General features: G+C 56.1%; 1 protein-coding gene across 2 annotated transcripts; it reads left to right on the top strand.

The window, feature by feature from the left end:
• The first annotated feature begins 3946 nt into the window (after positions 1–3946).
• ACTB (actin beta) lies at positions 3947–8798 on the top strand. Of its 2 annotated transcripts, none has more exons than XM_069810336.1 (6): positions 3947–4075; positions 5517–5645; positions 5960–6199; positions 6728–7166; positions 7498–7679; positions 8056–8798. In XM_069810336.1, exons 2-6 carry the CDS (start codon positions 5523–5525, stop codon positions 8197–8199), a joined length of 1128 nt encoding a protein of 375 aa, XP_069666437.1. In that variant the 5' UTR covers positions 3947–4075; positions 5517–5522; the 3' UTR covers positions 8200–8798. The 2 variants fall into 2 exon arrangements, with proteins under 2 accessions (XP_069666437.1, XP_069666436.1); XM_069810335.1 differs by having other exon boundaries at positions 3948–4050; positions 5487–5645.
• The last annotated feature ends 5176 nt before the right edge of the window (positions 8799–13974 follow it).

Raw genomic sequence — 13974 nt, 5'->3', positions numbered from 1 at the left:
GCGGTGAATTGATACAGTTTTCCAGCATAATCTGATATAATGATTTACCTTGGCTGTGGATAGGTGTGGATGCACCGTTAGCCCATCCATGCGGATGCAGCAGATCAGAGGAGAACGGTCTCTTGCACATGGAGGTCCGCAGAGGGAAAGGCTTTCATCTCTCTCTGCAAAAGGCACTGATAAATCAGAGAGCTTGAGGATCAATACTAAGGAGCAGGAATGTCGGGGAGGGATGCACAAGAGTGGAGAGTGATGCTTAAAGGGGGAGAGGAGAATCTGCAGCTTGCTGGAGTCAGGAAAATGTCAGGTGCTGTTTTGCTTCAGGTTTTAACGCTGAAGGTGCCCCCGTAAAAAGAGAGGTGGGGGCTGTGGCGAGGCCCCTGATCATCTCCAAAGAGGGAGATGGGCTTGGGGTTCCCGCTTAGATTTTACCTCCTGCAAATTCCCATTGCAGCTGCAAGGAGTAAACTGAAAAAAAGGAAGGTTCTGGGATTGTCCCCGTGCCTGCAAAATAGGGGATGTGGCCAGCACCTTTCCTTGTTCCCCTTGGGGAGTGGGAAGGGAGCAGAAAGGCAGCGCTCCGAAAAACGTCCGTGATTTTTGCGGGAGGGTGATTTAAATCAACTGGGCTGGTTTCAGAAGCTTCCACCTCTTTTCTCATTGTCACGACAGCAGGAGGGAGAGAACGGAGGCCCGACTGCATGGTGAGGACAGCCATGGAGGAGCTGAAAGGGATGTGCAGAAATTCAAGCCAGCCCCAAAAGCTGCTGGGATTATTTCCCCCCTCTTGACATTCCTCTCTCCAAATGTGCAGCAGACACCATCCCTGCCTGAGCAAAGGGCTCCTGCTGTAGGGGAAGGGCTGGAAGAAGCGAGTGGAAAGGAGAGCTCACATGTTGTCCCAAAAGTGCAGAAATTCAAGCCTGACCATATCAGCCAGCGAAGGGCAGGAGAATCCTCCCCCGGATAGTTTTGTCCGGAGCTGGGGCGAGCCAAGCGCCAAGGACAAGCAGGGAGAAGTGAAGCAAAACAGGGAAACTCAGGAGCCTGCGATGTTTGTCCAAGGGTAACACGACAGCCGGGGGGACTTCTTTGCTCGGTTCCCTTTTCTCTCCTCTTGGTTTTTGCAACAGCCCGGGAGCGGACCGGAGGAGAGCCCCGAGCCGTGGCCAGCGAAGCCGGCTCGGTCCGTCACAGCGTGCATGGTCTGGGCGGTGAACACGGTGACTGGCTGGTGGCTTTGCTATCAAAGTGTCTTCAGGCTGGGAGGAAGCGGTGGTGCTTGACCGTGTGCTGCGGGCCACATCCTGCCATCCCCACCGAGGCCAAATCCCACCGCCCCCGAAAGCCGGGAGACGCGGGGCCGGTGTTACTGCCCGCCGGATGCTGGTGGATCGATTGCTTTCTGATTCAGGCCAATAATCAAGAGACGCTAATTGCCCAGTAATTCCCCTCCCTGCCTAATGGGCTGTCTCGCATCCGTGGCTCCTCAGCCCCGCTCCACCCAACCGCCTCACCGGAATGCAGCGGAGAGGAGCATCCCGTCCCTCTGTTGCGCTCCCATCCAGCTGACCAAGACCCCCGTGAGTCACAGTGGCCACCCCACCTGGTCCTGACCTCCCGCTGACGTTCCCCATCCCAAACCCGTCACCCCAGTGCTATCGTAGGACTTTTTCCCACTGCTGTTTCCCGCAGACCCCTTATCAGCGCGTTTGTGGACCACGGTTTACACCCGCAAGGGCCATCAGCTGTACCCATGCCTTGTGGCTCCCCTTATTTGACGTATAATCTTCTAATTAATAATCAGCCTTTTCAAAGCGGAGCGCAAACATTAATTAATTCCCCGTGAGGTAGGTAATTAACAGCGATGACTCCCATTTTACTGCAAGGGAAGCTGCAATCCAGAGATCTTCCACGATTCACCCGAGGTGGCAGGGAAACGACCGTGGAGGGGACGGCATGGTCCCAAGGTGGCCTGGCAGGGCAGGTCCATCACCACGGCCACCTCTGCCCTGGGGGATGAGGCACGGGCCTGGGGTGGCCCAGCAGACCCCCCCCAGGGCTCCTGGCTCTCCTCTCCACAGCATCCCCTCCGCAGCACCCATCCGGGAGCTGCCACGGTGCTGGGTTTTGGGGCACCTTCACCCAGCTCCCGGACAAGGTGCTCCTGGGGAAGGGGATGCTTTCCCATGGAAAAGGGCCGCTCCTCGCGTTCCCATCCATACCCGGTGTCCCAACTCTTCCCATCCCCCTCCACGCACCCCCCCCCAGGTAGTTGCAAATCTCCATTTCAGCAGGATTTTGCAGGTTTCTCCTTGCTGTTCTCCTCCTTTGTTTGTCCCGCAGCAGGGAGCAATGCCTGGGGATGGGGGGAGAAATCACGCCCGGGTCCTCCCCTTAGCCAGACCCCACGCTGGGGCGGGCAGCTGGCGGTTTGGGAAGGGACCCCCATCCTCCAGGCCCCATCCTCATCCTCACTGTGGTCTCTGCGGCTCCCCAGTGACAAAGAACTTGCTGGTGTGGGCTGCAAGACCCCTATGGCAGAGCTGGCTCCCCCCACCGTGATGCCGGGCGAGGGGTGTCCCGTGGAGGACAGGCATTTTTAGCATTTTTTTTTTTTTCTTCCAGGGGATTTTAATTTTTTTTTTTTTTTCCCTGTCATTGCTGTTTTCAAACCGCAGAGATTAGACATTCAAGGTCCCCACACCGAAGTCTGCGTGCTTCCAACCGGCAACAGATTGCGAGTGGCCGCTGCTACTTTACTTACAGGGCTGCTTAATTAACTTGATTAATCAGCCCGCGTTCGTACAACGCTCTGGAGACGCAAAGCCCTCTTGTCGCCGCTGCCTGCCGCGATGCTGCCCTCGCCTTTATTTCCAACCAATATTTGATCGTTAACAGCCAAAGAGGGAATTGCAGAAAAGCAATCCCGGGCAGGAGCAGCCACGTCTCCCGCTCCAGCAAGCTTTAGCTCAAAGAGGACAGAAACAAAATATTGCCCAAATCTGACCCAATCGCTGCTCCGGCGGCCACCGCCAACCCCGGGGCAGGATGGGGAGCAGGAACCGGGACCCCTCGCTCGATTCGGGATCCGAGCGGGAGCCGGTGGAACGTTTCCTTCTCCCGGGTATCGCGGCACAACGGCCTTTAACGGTGCCCGGAGGCGGCCACGATGTTCCCCGGGTGGGTTCAAGGGCCGAAGGCCTGGCAGGAGCCGTGTGGTGTCACCGCTGCCTGCTGACATCAGCATCGAACTTGGCCCCGCATCCCACTCCAAGCTGGGACACGCTGGGGGGGGGGTTACTGGTGTTTGCCCCCTGTCTGGGGGTGCAGACCACCGGCCCTCCCTGTGGCCTGGGTGATGGGCAGCACTGGAGGCAGGAGCAGACAGGAGCCAACCCCCCCCCCCCCAAAAAAAAACCCTGGGGGGGGGGCAGCGGCGTCCTGCCCCCACTGTTACCCCCTTCCCCTCCTGGGGGGGGGGGGGGCCTGCAGCTGCCTACCCGGCTCCCAAACAGCCCGGGGGCAAACAGGCCGGGTCCCCCCCTCCTCCTCCTCCAGCAACGGGGCTTTGTGTGAGGCTTGCGGCCGTTCCCCTCCCGGGGGGGGGGCTACCGGACCACCGCGACCCCCGGAGGAATGGGGGGGGGGCGAGCACAGCAGCAACAGGCCCCTTCCCCAGCAAAGCAGAGTGAAACTAAGGGGGATCGCACCCACAACACCCGCACCCCATCCCTCCCCGAATTTGCTTTGCCCCCCCCCAATATTTTTTTTTTTTTTTTTTTTGCAGGGCGGGCGGGGGGGGCGCTGCCGCGCGCGCGCCGGCCCGGGCGGGGCGGGGCGGGCGCGGCGAGCCGGGGAGGCGTGGCCGGTACGAGGCGGGGAGGCGCGGCGGCGCCCAATCAGAAGGGCGCTCTCCGAAAGTTTCCTTTTATGGCGAGGCGGCGGCGGCGGCGGCCCGATAAAAACAGAGCCGGGCAACGGGCGGGAGCCGCTGCGAGCTCTGCCTGCCTCCCGCGCGCGCGCGCCCCGTTCCCGCCACCGCTCTCGCTCCGACCGCGCCAACTCCCCGAAGGTGAGCGGGACCGGGGGAGGGAAATGGGGGGGGGGGTTGTCTTCTCTCCGAGTTCCGCCGTTAAATCGTTGTTATTATCGATATTAGTTTAATGAAGCTTGGTGGAAGATGGCGTGCTCGCTCCCGGCGCTCCCTTTGTTTGCTGGCGGGGGGGGGAAGTCCGGTCCGCTGTAAATATTTTAAGGGATGTAGAAGGAGATGGCGCTTTAATAATAGTTTGGGGGTGCTGCTTGCGTGGGAGGGGGGGTCGGCCCCCCCCCCGCCCCCCCCCGCTCTCCGTGGGGCTAATCCGCCTCGGTAAGAGGATTGCTGGCGGCCGTGCACGGCGTTGGGGGGAGCGGGCGGTTCGGCTATTGTGTCCCCGGGAGCGACGCGGGGCGGGGGGGGTGTGAATGGGGCTCGGGGCTTTGTCTGCTCCGCGCTGCACCCCCCCGCCCCCAATCGTCGGGGGGGGGGGCTTGGGGGGGGTCCGCGGTCGGGCCTGGGGGCGTTGTCCCCCGTTGGGGAGGGGCGCAGCCCCAACCCCCCCCCCCCAGGCACATGCAAAGAGCCCCGGTGGCTTTTTCTTGCAGGGGAATTGGGGGGCGGCACCCCCTCCCGAGGTTGTTGCATGGGAACAAAAGCTGCACGCAAAGCTGGGGGGGGGGGGAGAAGGGGAAAAGAAAGCCCCCTCTGTGCCCGAGTAGCGGCAGTGCCGTTGTGCAGGCGGGCTGCCCCGTGCCGGGCTGGCACATGTGCCGGTAGCTGCCGCCGTCGTCCCCCCGTCCCCCCCCACCATGCCAGCGGATTAAATCGGAGGTAGCGGAGCTGAGCTCGCCCTCCTCGGGGCAGGCGGCAATTGCATAAGACCCTGGCTTTAATCCCACCCGTGCTGTCGGCGGGGCAGAGCCCCTTTCACCTTTGGCTAGCGGATGGGGCGAGGTGGCTACTGCTTCCCCCCCCCTGCCCCGAGGCTGCAGGAGCCCCTTTGCAACCAGGGTGAGCACCGGGCACGACCCACGGGTGCTGCGTGGAAGCGTGGAGCCCGGGCGAGGTGTCAAGCCCTGCTGGCTGGGCACACGGCGGGGCGCTGGGGCGTGGCAGCCACGCCCTGCCGGGGGGGGGGAGAGGGGTGTGGCCACCGGCATACCCCCCCAAAAAAAACTGGTGGCGGGCGAGGCCGGCGAGGCGTGGCGCTCTCCATCCATTGCCTTTTATGGTAATAATGTGAGAGGGCGCAGGGACTTCCTTTGTCCCAAATCCGTGCAGCGCCGAAATCTGGTCAGGCGTCGCACCCTCTAGCGGGCGCCGGGCGAAGTGGTGACTCTCTGGCAGGAAGGAAATGGGTGGGGGGAAAGAAGGTCCAGGGCGGCATCGCCTTCCCTTCCACGCCCGCAGCGGTGGGGACCGGGTTTGGTGAGTGGCGGGTGACCCGGTGATGCTCATGTCTATTCTTCCGCAGCCAGCCATGGATGATGATATTGCCGCGCTCGTTGTTGACAATGGTTCCGGTATGTGCAAGGCCGGTTTCGCTGGGGACGATGCCCCCCGTGCTGTCTTCCCATCCATCGTGGGTCGCCCCAGACATCAGGTACGTGGCTGGGGTGCCTGGTAATGGGACAAAGGAGAGGGAGTTCTCGGTGGAAGCGGTTCCCCTAGAGGGCATTGAGCTTTAAGAAGCCATTTTATTTGGCTTTATAACACAAGAGGCTTCTGCGCTGCAACACAACTGGTGGGGAATACGGCTTCCTGCAGAGCTTTTGTGCAGCGTGTGCTGGAGCAGTTGGCCGAATGCCTTGATAGGGTGGGGGCAGTAATTGGAGACCCGGTTTTGGGAAAAGCAGGTTATCCATCCCGTGGGGCTTGCCCTTCAGCTGTACTTACTGCTTATTCTTTGTTGTGCAGGGTGTGATGGTCGGTATGGGCCAGAAAGACAGCTATGTTGGTGACGAAGCCCAGAGCAAAAGAGGTATCCTGACCCTGAAGTACCCCATTGAACACGGTATTGTCACCAACTGGGATGACATGGAGAAGATCTGGCACCACACTTTCTACAATGAGCTGAGAGTAGCCCCTGAGGAGCACCCTGTGCTGCTCACAGAGGCTCCCCTGAACCCCAAAGCCAACAGAGAGAAGATGACACAGGTGTGTAAAGCTCTGGAGCTTGGAGCTACAGCAGATGTTGCTGCAGGCCAGCTCTCCTCTTCCATGTTGTCCTCTCTCCTCCTTCACCACTATTCTCCCTTTTTGCCATCTTTACAGGGTTTTCCTTTCCTGACCTGAGTCTCCTCTTTGCTGGACCTTGACAGGTTTTGTTTGCTCTTCTAAGCTGGCTTTCTCTGAGACTGAACTAGCAACATGTCTAACTGCCGTTTCTGACTAGACACACTAATCCATTTACCAGCCTTGAGTGACTGTACTGTAGTTTACTTGGCATTTGTTTCGTTCCTTGCTGTGACATGCGGATGGGTCTGTTGTGGTGGTGTCCCTGTTCAGGCTCTGAGCTGGCAGGTGTGGGTGGAGACCAGGCAAGTTGAGCATGGACTTCGAGGGGGAGTGGAGAGAAGTCTTATCTAGGGACAAAAGTAAAACCGCTTGCATGGATTTGGTGTAGACCTGTAGCGAGAACCCTGTTTTTTGCTGTTGACTCAACCCCTCCTTTTCTCTCCCTAGATCATGTTCGAGACCTTCAACACCCCAGCCATGTATGTAGCCATCCAGGCTGTGTTGTCCCTGTATGCCTCTGGTCGTACCACTGGTATTGTGATGGACTCTGGTGATGGTGTTACCCACACTGTGCCCATCTACGAAGGTTATGCCCTTCCCCATGCCATTCTCCGTCTGGATCTGGCTGGCCGTGACCTGACGGACTACCTCATGAAGATCCTGACAGAGAGAGGCTACAGCTTCACCACCACAGCTGAGAGAGAAATTGTGCGTGACATCAAGGAGAAGCTGTGCTATGTCGCCCTGGATTTTGAGCAGGAGATGGCCACAGCTGCCTCTAGCTCTTCCCTGGAGAAGAGCTATGAACTCCCTGATGGCCAGGTCATCACCATTGGCAATGAGAGGTTCAGGTGCCCTGAGGCTCTCTTCCAGCCATCTTTCTTGGGTAAGTCCAACTTTTCTAGGATACCCTGTGCCCCTCAATGTTCCTTTCTGTAAAGGGTGGCCTGGAGACCGTGGCAGCCAGTTACTGTATTATTGCTGGTCCATAGCAAGCTCTGTGCTGTCCCACCAGTTAGTCTTGCTTTCCACACAGCCTGAAGCTGTTTGAGGGACTTGGGACAGTAGAACAGGAGGTTGAGCCTGTCAGAGCTGTGGCTATGTAGTGCCTTCCCACTGAAGGGGCTGCTGGTTTCTTGGTTGCCCATAGTAGCTCCTCAGGCCTCCTTGGCTGTGTCTGAGCCCTTGCTGACTGGAGACTTGCTTCTTCCTCACAGGCATGGAGTCCTGTGGTATCCATGAAACTACCTTCAATTCCATCATGAAGTGCGATGTGGATATCCGTAAGGACCTGTATGCCAACACAGTGCTGTCTGGTGGTACCACAATGTACCCTGGCATTGCTGACAGGATGCAGAAGGAGATCACAGCCCTGGCACCCAGCACAATGAAAATCAAGGTAGGATGGAGTCAGGGTAACCTCTCAGCACCGCTGTTAATGCTGAAATGCAAGAGCGGGTGGAGGGGGGTAAGCTAAATTCCTGCTAAAAAAAGATAGAAACCGTACTTCTGTGTCTGGTGTGGCCTTAATGGCCTTGCTCTGGACAAGATGGCGTCTACCCAACCATAGGAATAATGGGATTAGTGTAAATACTGGCTGCAAAGGTGGGAGGAGGGAGATGGGCGTGTGAGGTGTCTTAAGCCTGTTTGGACTTCAGGGTATCTTGGCCAAGGCTAGATAAGGGAATTGGGCAGCTCTGTCTTGCAGGGCCATGCATGGGCAGTGAGTGTAGTATGACACTGTGCATCTGACTGATTCCTCCTCTTCCCTGCAGATCATTGCCCCACCTGAGCGCAAGTACTCTGTCTGGATCGGAGGCTCCATCCTGGCCTCCCTGTCCACCTTCCAGCAGATGTGGATCAGCAAGCAGGAGTACGATGAATCCGGACCCTCCATTGTCCACCGCAAATGCTTCTAAACCGGACTGTTACCAACACCCACACCCTTGTGATGAAATGAAACCCATAAATGCGCATAAAACAAGATGAGATTGGCATGGCTTTATTTGTTTTTTTTTTGGCGCTTGACTCAGGATTAAAAAACTGGAATGGTGAAGGTGTCAGCAGCAGTCTTAAAATGAAACATGTTGGAGCGAACGCCCCCAAAGTTCTACAATGCATCTGAGGACTTTGATTGTACATTTGTTTCTTTTTTTAATAGTCATTCCAAATATTGTTATAATGCATTGTTACAGGAAGTTACTCGCCTCTGTGAAGGCAGCAGCTGAGCTCGGAGGGAGCCCATGCCAGTTACTGGTGTTAGGTTATAATTGCTTGTCTGTAAATTATGTAACCCAACAAGTGTCTTTTTGTATCTTTCCGCCTTAAAAACAAAACACACTTGATCCTTTTTCTCTTCGATTTGTCAAGCAAGCAGGCTGTGTTCCCCAGTGATAGATGTGAATGAAGGCTTTACAGTCCCCCGCAGGGTCTAGGAGAAGTGGTGCCAGTATGTGGGGGAGGGAGGGGCTACCTGTACACTGACTTAAGACCAGTTCAAATAAAAGTGCACACCATAGAGGCTTGACTGGTGTTGATTGTTCCTTTTCTTTCTTCTGTGCCACTTCTTGACAGTTACTACATGCTCTGATCTAGCCTTGCCAGGCTGCACAGGTCAGCTATCTGACTGGGGGTGGACGCTGGTGCTGCGGGCGGTCTGGTGTGCGAGCCAGATGGCTCATGGCGATAGAATGGGGAAGAACTGAGCCTGCCAAACCTGCACAGGTCTCCACGGCTGCTGTGGCTGGAGCTCTCCAGATACTGCTGGTGTGTGCCATAGGGAGCTGCTGGAGGAGCTGGGCTTAGTGGGGATCCAACTGCACCTTCTGAAATGCTGCCCTGTGGGTCCTTAGCAGGGCAGCATGACTGGCTTTGGGTTGAAAGCAAGTGGGGGAGTGGTGGTGGTGGTGCCATAAACATCGTGCAAAGCAGCTGGCTTTTCCCTTAGCCAAGGGTCCTTTGGCTAGTCTGCAGACCCTGCCATGGGGCAGTGTCCCCTCTTCTCCCTGCACCAGGTGCCTGGAGCTTTTTTTGTCCTCCTGGTTTTCCCTGGGAGTCCTGTATTCAGGCTGGGAGACTCATGCTCTCTGGCAGGCTGTGTGCTGGGTGGAGCAGCTTTCAGGTGAAAGCAAGAGAAAGTATCTTGTGAAGTGGAAAAAACTGACTTCAGAGAGCAGAGCCACTGGGCTGTTACACATGGCTGGGCAGGGCTGGGAAAAGGGTGTGGGGAGGGAGGAAGCTCTTGCATGGTGAGTGACCATTACAGCTCTAGGACTTGCTGTGGGCAGTGCAGATACCTGCCTCTAGCCCAGCCTCTGCCAGAAGGCAGGTTTGCACGGCTTCTTGGCTCTGTCCTGATCCTCTGGGCTTTTGAATCTTCAGTGAAGCTTCAGCCATGTTTGATGGATCAAATTCTCCAGTTTCATGAAAAGGAGCAGCCACGGTGGCGACCCTCACAAAGCTGTGCAGGGAGCTGAGACCCTGTTGGGCACAGCAAAGCCCGTGAGCCCCAGGAGCTGGAGCCACTGCTGTGGAAGGAAGGAGACAGAGAGGACCAAGGCTGCCAGGTCAGGGACCAGGGAGAGCAAAGCCAGGTGACACTGTGCGTTGCCAACTCGGCAGACCAGACCTTGGAGCCTTGCTCACAGGCGTGCTGGCTTCCCAAGGCTCCTCCAACCTGCCTGTCTTTGAAGAGCTAATGGCTGTGATTGTGTCATGCTCGCTGCAGATGAAAGGCAGGGAACAGGCTCCATTGGCTCTTTAATCCTCTGCCTGGCCTGATCCTGCTCCAGCATCATGCTGTGTTCGGGGTGGACCTGCTGGTTTCTGCCCTTCATCATCTCCCCAGCCTCCCTCCTGGCTGCCCCGGGTGCAGTAGGAGCCTGGCAGGGCTGTAGGTGCAGACACTGGGCTGTGAGCAGACGAGTTACTGGAAGCACCAGTTTGCAACAGGGGAGGTGAAACAGGTTGGAGCAAGGCCCAAACTGGGCTTATAACCTGAGGTCTTGGGGAAATGGGGTGAGGAGGCAGCAATGGCAGCTCCTGGGGAGGGAGCTGGTGGGAGCAGGGCAGGAAAAAGGCCAGGAGGCAAGAAAAGCTGATGACAATAGGGAAATGGGGTGCCTTTCTTCAGCCCTCCCTGAAATGGTCACTGATCGCTGTGGAAAAATGTGTTGACGCAAAGAACAGAAGAGATGATGGTGGCGATGAGGGAAAAACCACAGAGCAGCAAAACGCCAGGGGCCGAGAGCAGCTCAGGCAGGCAGAGGTGTGGGCACAGGGAGAGGGCGAGCGATGGGCTGGTGCAGAGCCGCTGGGCGCAGGGGAGCCAGGCTCATTTTCATGCTCCAGAGCACAGCAGGCGAGGCTTGCTGTTAGTTAACACTTTGCAGGGTGTTTTCTCTCCTTTCTTGCTATGTCACTTGCTGTTTCAGGCAACCAGCCCCCCAATAAAATGAGGCTGAGCCTTTCACAGCCCTTCCTGATGCCTCTCCGGCGGGAGGCTGCAGCGTGCACGGCTGCTCTGCAGGCTGCTCCAGCAAGGCTCAGTTTATTCCTCCTCTGGGCCATTACATGCTGGAGAAAAGAATGTGGCGTCGGGCAGGGAAGCCTGTGAGCATTACTCACTGCTCCCGACTCCGACAAGCAGGGGGGAGCCCAGGGTGGTTTCCTCTCAGGAACGCCAGGCGCTGGAAGAGGGGGGATTTTTTTTTAACTGCAGTTTCTCCATCACTGTGTTTCGCAGGGCTTGGTTCACCCCTCGCTGTTTCACAGAGGTGGGGAAATGCCGAGGGGCCTGTCACAGGAAGGGCGGTAGAGGAGTTGGTTTAGCCATGTCCTGGTGCTTGAAGCCACCAGCCATGGGCAACACTCAAAGGAGAAGATGTGTAGGGAATAATCAGTCCCCTGGCTACCTCCTCCTCCTCTCCAGCACACAAACAGCTGGGGTTGTGGGGGGACCAGGAGGTTTAAAACAGCCATCCATGGGCCAGGCTGAGTGCATCCCAGTCTGGTTCAGTGGTGGTGATGTACTGGGATTTCTCAGGCCGCAGAGACGGCGGGACTCAGCTGTAGATCCTTGCAAGCCACCCAGCCCTTTCTCGCCTCCCTTTAGCTGCCCGCGGGAAGCTGGCTCAGCTCAAGGGAGCTGAGCAAACACATTTTACTCCCTTTCTTTCCCCAGAGCTCCCAACTTTCGCTCCTGCTGGAGACAGTCACTGGCACTTCACCTGCAATTAGCTGGTGACCTGGAAAGTCACCTCGCTGAGCTGCTTATGGAATCAAGCCACCGCCAGGAATTAGTGCTGTCCTTGGCAAAGGAGACAGTTGCAGCTCTCGGGATTTAGCCCTGAAGGGCCTCATTGTCTCTTAGCTGTGTCAGGGAGTGTTGACTAGAAACGGTCCCCAGCTGGGGGGGTCCCATTCTCTCGTTAGCGAGCGTGTGCTGCTTCAGGAGAGGAGCCAGCTGGCTGCATGCAAAAGTCCCAGGAAATCCCAGAGCATTCAAACAAAACTGGCCTCCTCACAGAAGTCCCCTCCGAGGGAGCAAAGCGTCAGTTTCAGAAAATGGGCTTTCCGAGGTATCGGTTCAGGGATGGGACTGTGGGTATCAGCTGTGCTTGGGGCAGGAGGAGTCCTGGTTTTTGAAGCCGGTCTTTGCAGAGGGATTGCTGACCTGGAGTCTGCCCTGACTTGTATTATACCCATCTGTAAGCTACTTTAGGAGGCCTTACAGTATTAAACTGTATCAAGTATTGAAAATCACTTACAACAGTGGAGCTAGCAGTTCACCCAAGCATACCAAGAGCTCTGGCCACTGTAGTCCAGCTGGGCTTTAGTCATGCTGACAAAAAGATGAGATGTCCAGACCATATCAGTCTTAAGAAGAATCAGAGACAAATGACCCAAGACTTTCCAGAGGGAAAAGTATAAAATCCCCAGGCCAGTCTGGCCTTGAAGAGTTAAGAGATTTTTGTCTTATACAGAACAAAATATCTTGATACTAGCATTAATTTGTTTGTTTGCCCTCCTGGACTGGGACAGCATGGTATGTGCCTGCCTTCTTTGGGCTAAGAAAACTGTGTATTACTCATAAGATGAACAAAGTCTGCCCTGAGATGGCCCAGCCCCAAACTGAACCCATCTCCACAGAAGGTTCCCAAGGGTCCACACTGAGAAGAGTGTTCCTGAAGCGAGGTACAGCAGGGAGGGTTTCTCCTCTCACTGGCTGGCCACCTCCCAGTGACCATCACGTGAAATGCCTGAGTCTGCTGTAGCTGTTCGTTTCCTTTCTCCTTTACTGCCCACCTGATGCCCTGGCGCTGCCTTGTGTTTAACCTCCGTGTCTTATCTATACCACCACATTGCTCTTTTATTTGGTGGATCATGAGTTCACGTGCAGCTCCTCTTATGAACTGCTGGGAGCCTGGTTTCTCCTTGGGAGGTTCTTATACCTATCTCTGTTCCCAGTTCTTATTTGGGGTTGTCAACTGCTGTCTGGTCCATGTACGCCTCAGAGCTGGAGGGAACCTGTGGCTAGCCCTAATGCAGGCTGCTCCAGCCGATCTGGCTCTCTGGGCAGGGCTTTTACTCTGCTTATGGGCCTTGCTGATGATTTTATTTAACATTTGCATTGGAAATGCAGGTCTCCTCCACCCCGGTCTCTGCTTTCTCTGCTGACTGCAAATATGGTAGGTTGGTATTTTTCCCAGATGTCAAACAAGTTGGACTTGACTGAAGAGCCTCCGGATTTAATTTGTCATTACCTTCCATTTAAGTGAAACACATGACAAACAAAACAGGTACAGATTCTCTAACTGAGGCTCTCCCTCATCTGAGGGCTGAGGGGTTTTCCTCTTCAACTCCAGAGCCTTCTCACAGGCCTAGAAGCAAAATAGGTAATGAAGACTTGAGGCACTTGCTATTTCTAAGTGAAACCCCCAATCTACCCCTAATCTAATTCCTGGCCTTAAATGGCAACAATCAAGCAGGAAGAAACCAGCAAGCTATTCATCTTCCTTTGTGGGTCATCTTTAAAACAGATTTTCTATGAACAAAATTCCCGAAGCATACACGTAACTGGAAATTCCAGCACTCTGGTCCTGTCTGTACTTGAGATTTGGGATGAGGAGCTACTAGTAACAGTGCTGAGCCAGCTGCTCCCCTTGGACATTGCTGTGTGCAATGGCTGCGCTCACAGCAGCCCTGGATGACTTTTGCACGGCCCTCTCCGCATCGGTAAAGCGAAGGATCATATCTCAAGCCCACAGCCCAAGTTAGAATATTTAGCCTGGTTAGAGCCCAGATTGATGATCATCGCACACATGACCAGCAAACCTGAAACCGACAGGTTTATATTTAGGGTTTTCCTGGGAGGAAGAGGCTGGTACCTGCAGCCCCCTTGTTAGCCCCAAGCCGTTCAGTGCTCATGGGTATCCCGTCTTCCACACCCCGGCTGCTTCCAACCCACAGCATGAACCAGGAGAGGGTTCTTCTCACAAATGCCCCGCCACCTCCCCAGAAAACCAGGGTGCTAACGCAGCCAGCGCCCCAGGGGCCGCACAACAGCCCGGGGTGGGGGTGTCCCGCCAAACCGGCGGGGCTCCCTCTGCTCCCCGCTGAGTCACTGCTGTGCCCCGTGGCTCCTTGCAGGCAGATTTACATTTTCAGAGCCGACTCAGGGCTTTGCAGAGCTC

This window comes from Haliaeetus albicilla, chromosome 22, assembly GCF_947461875.1.
Source record: "Haliaeetus albicilla chromosome 22, bHalAlb1.1, whole genome shotgun sequence".
Classification (NCBI taxonomy): Eukaryota; Metazoa; Chordata; class Aves; order Accipitriformes; family Accipitridae; genus Haliaeetus; species Haliaeetus albicilla.
This window is presented reverse-complemented; position numbering and strand designations above follow the sequence as displayed.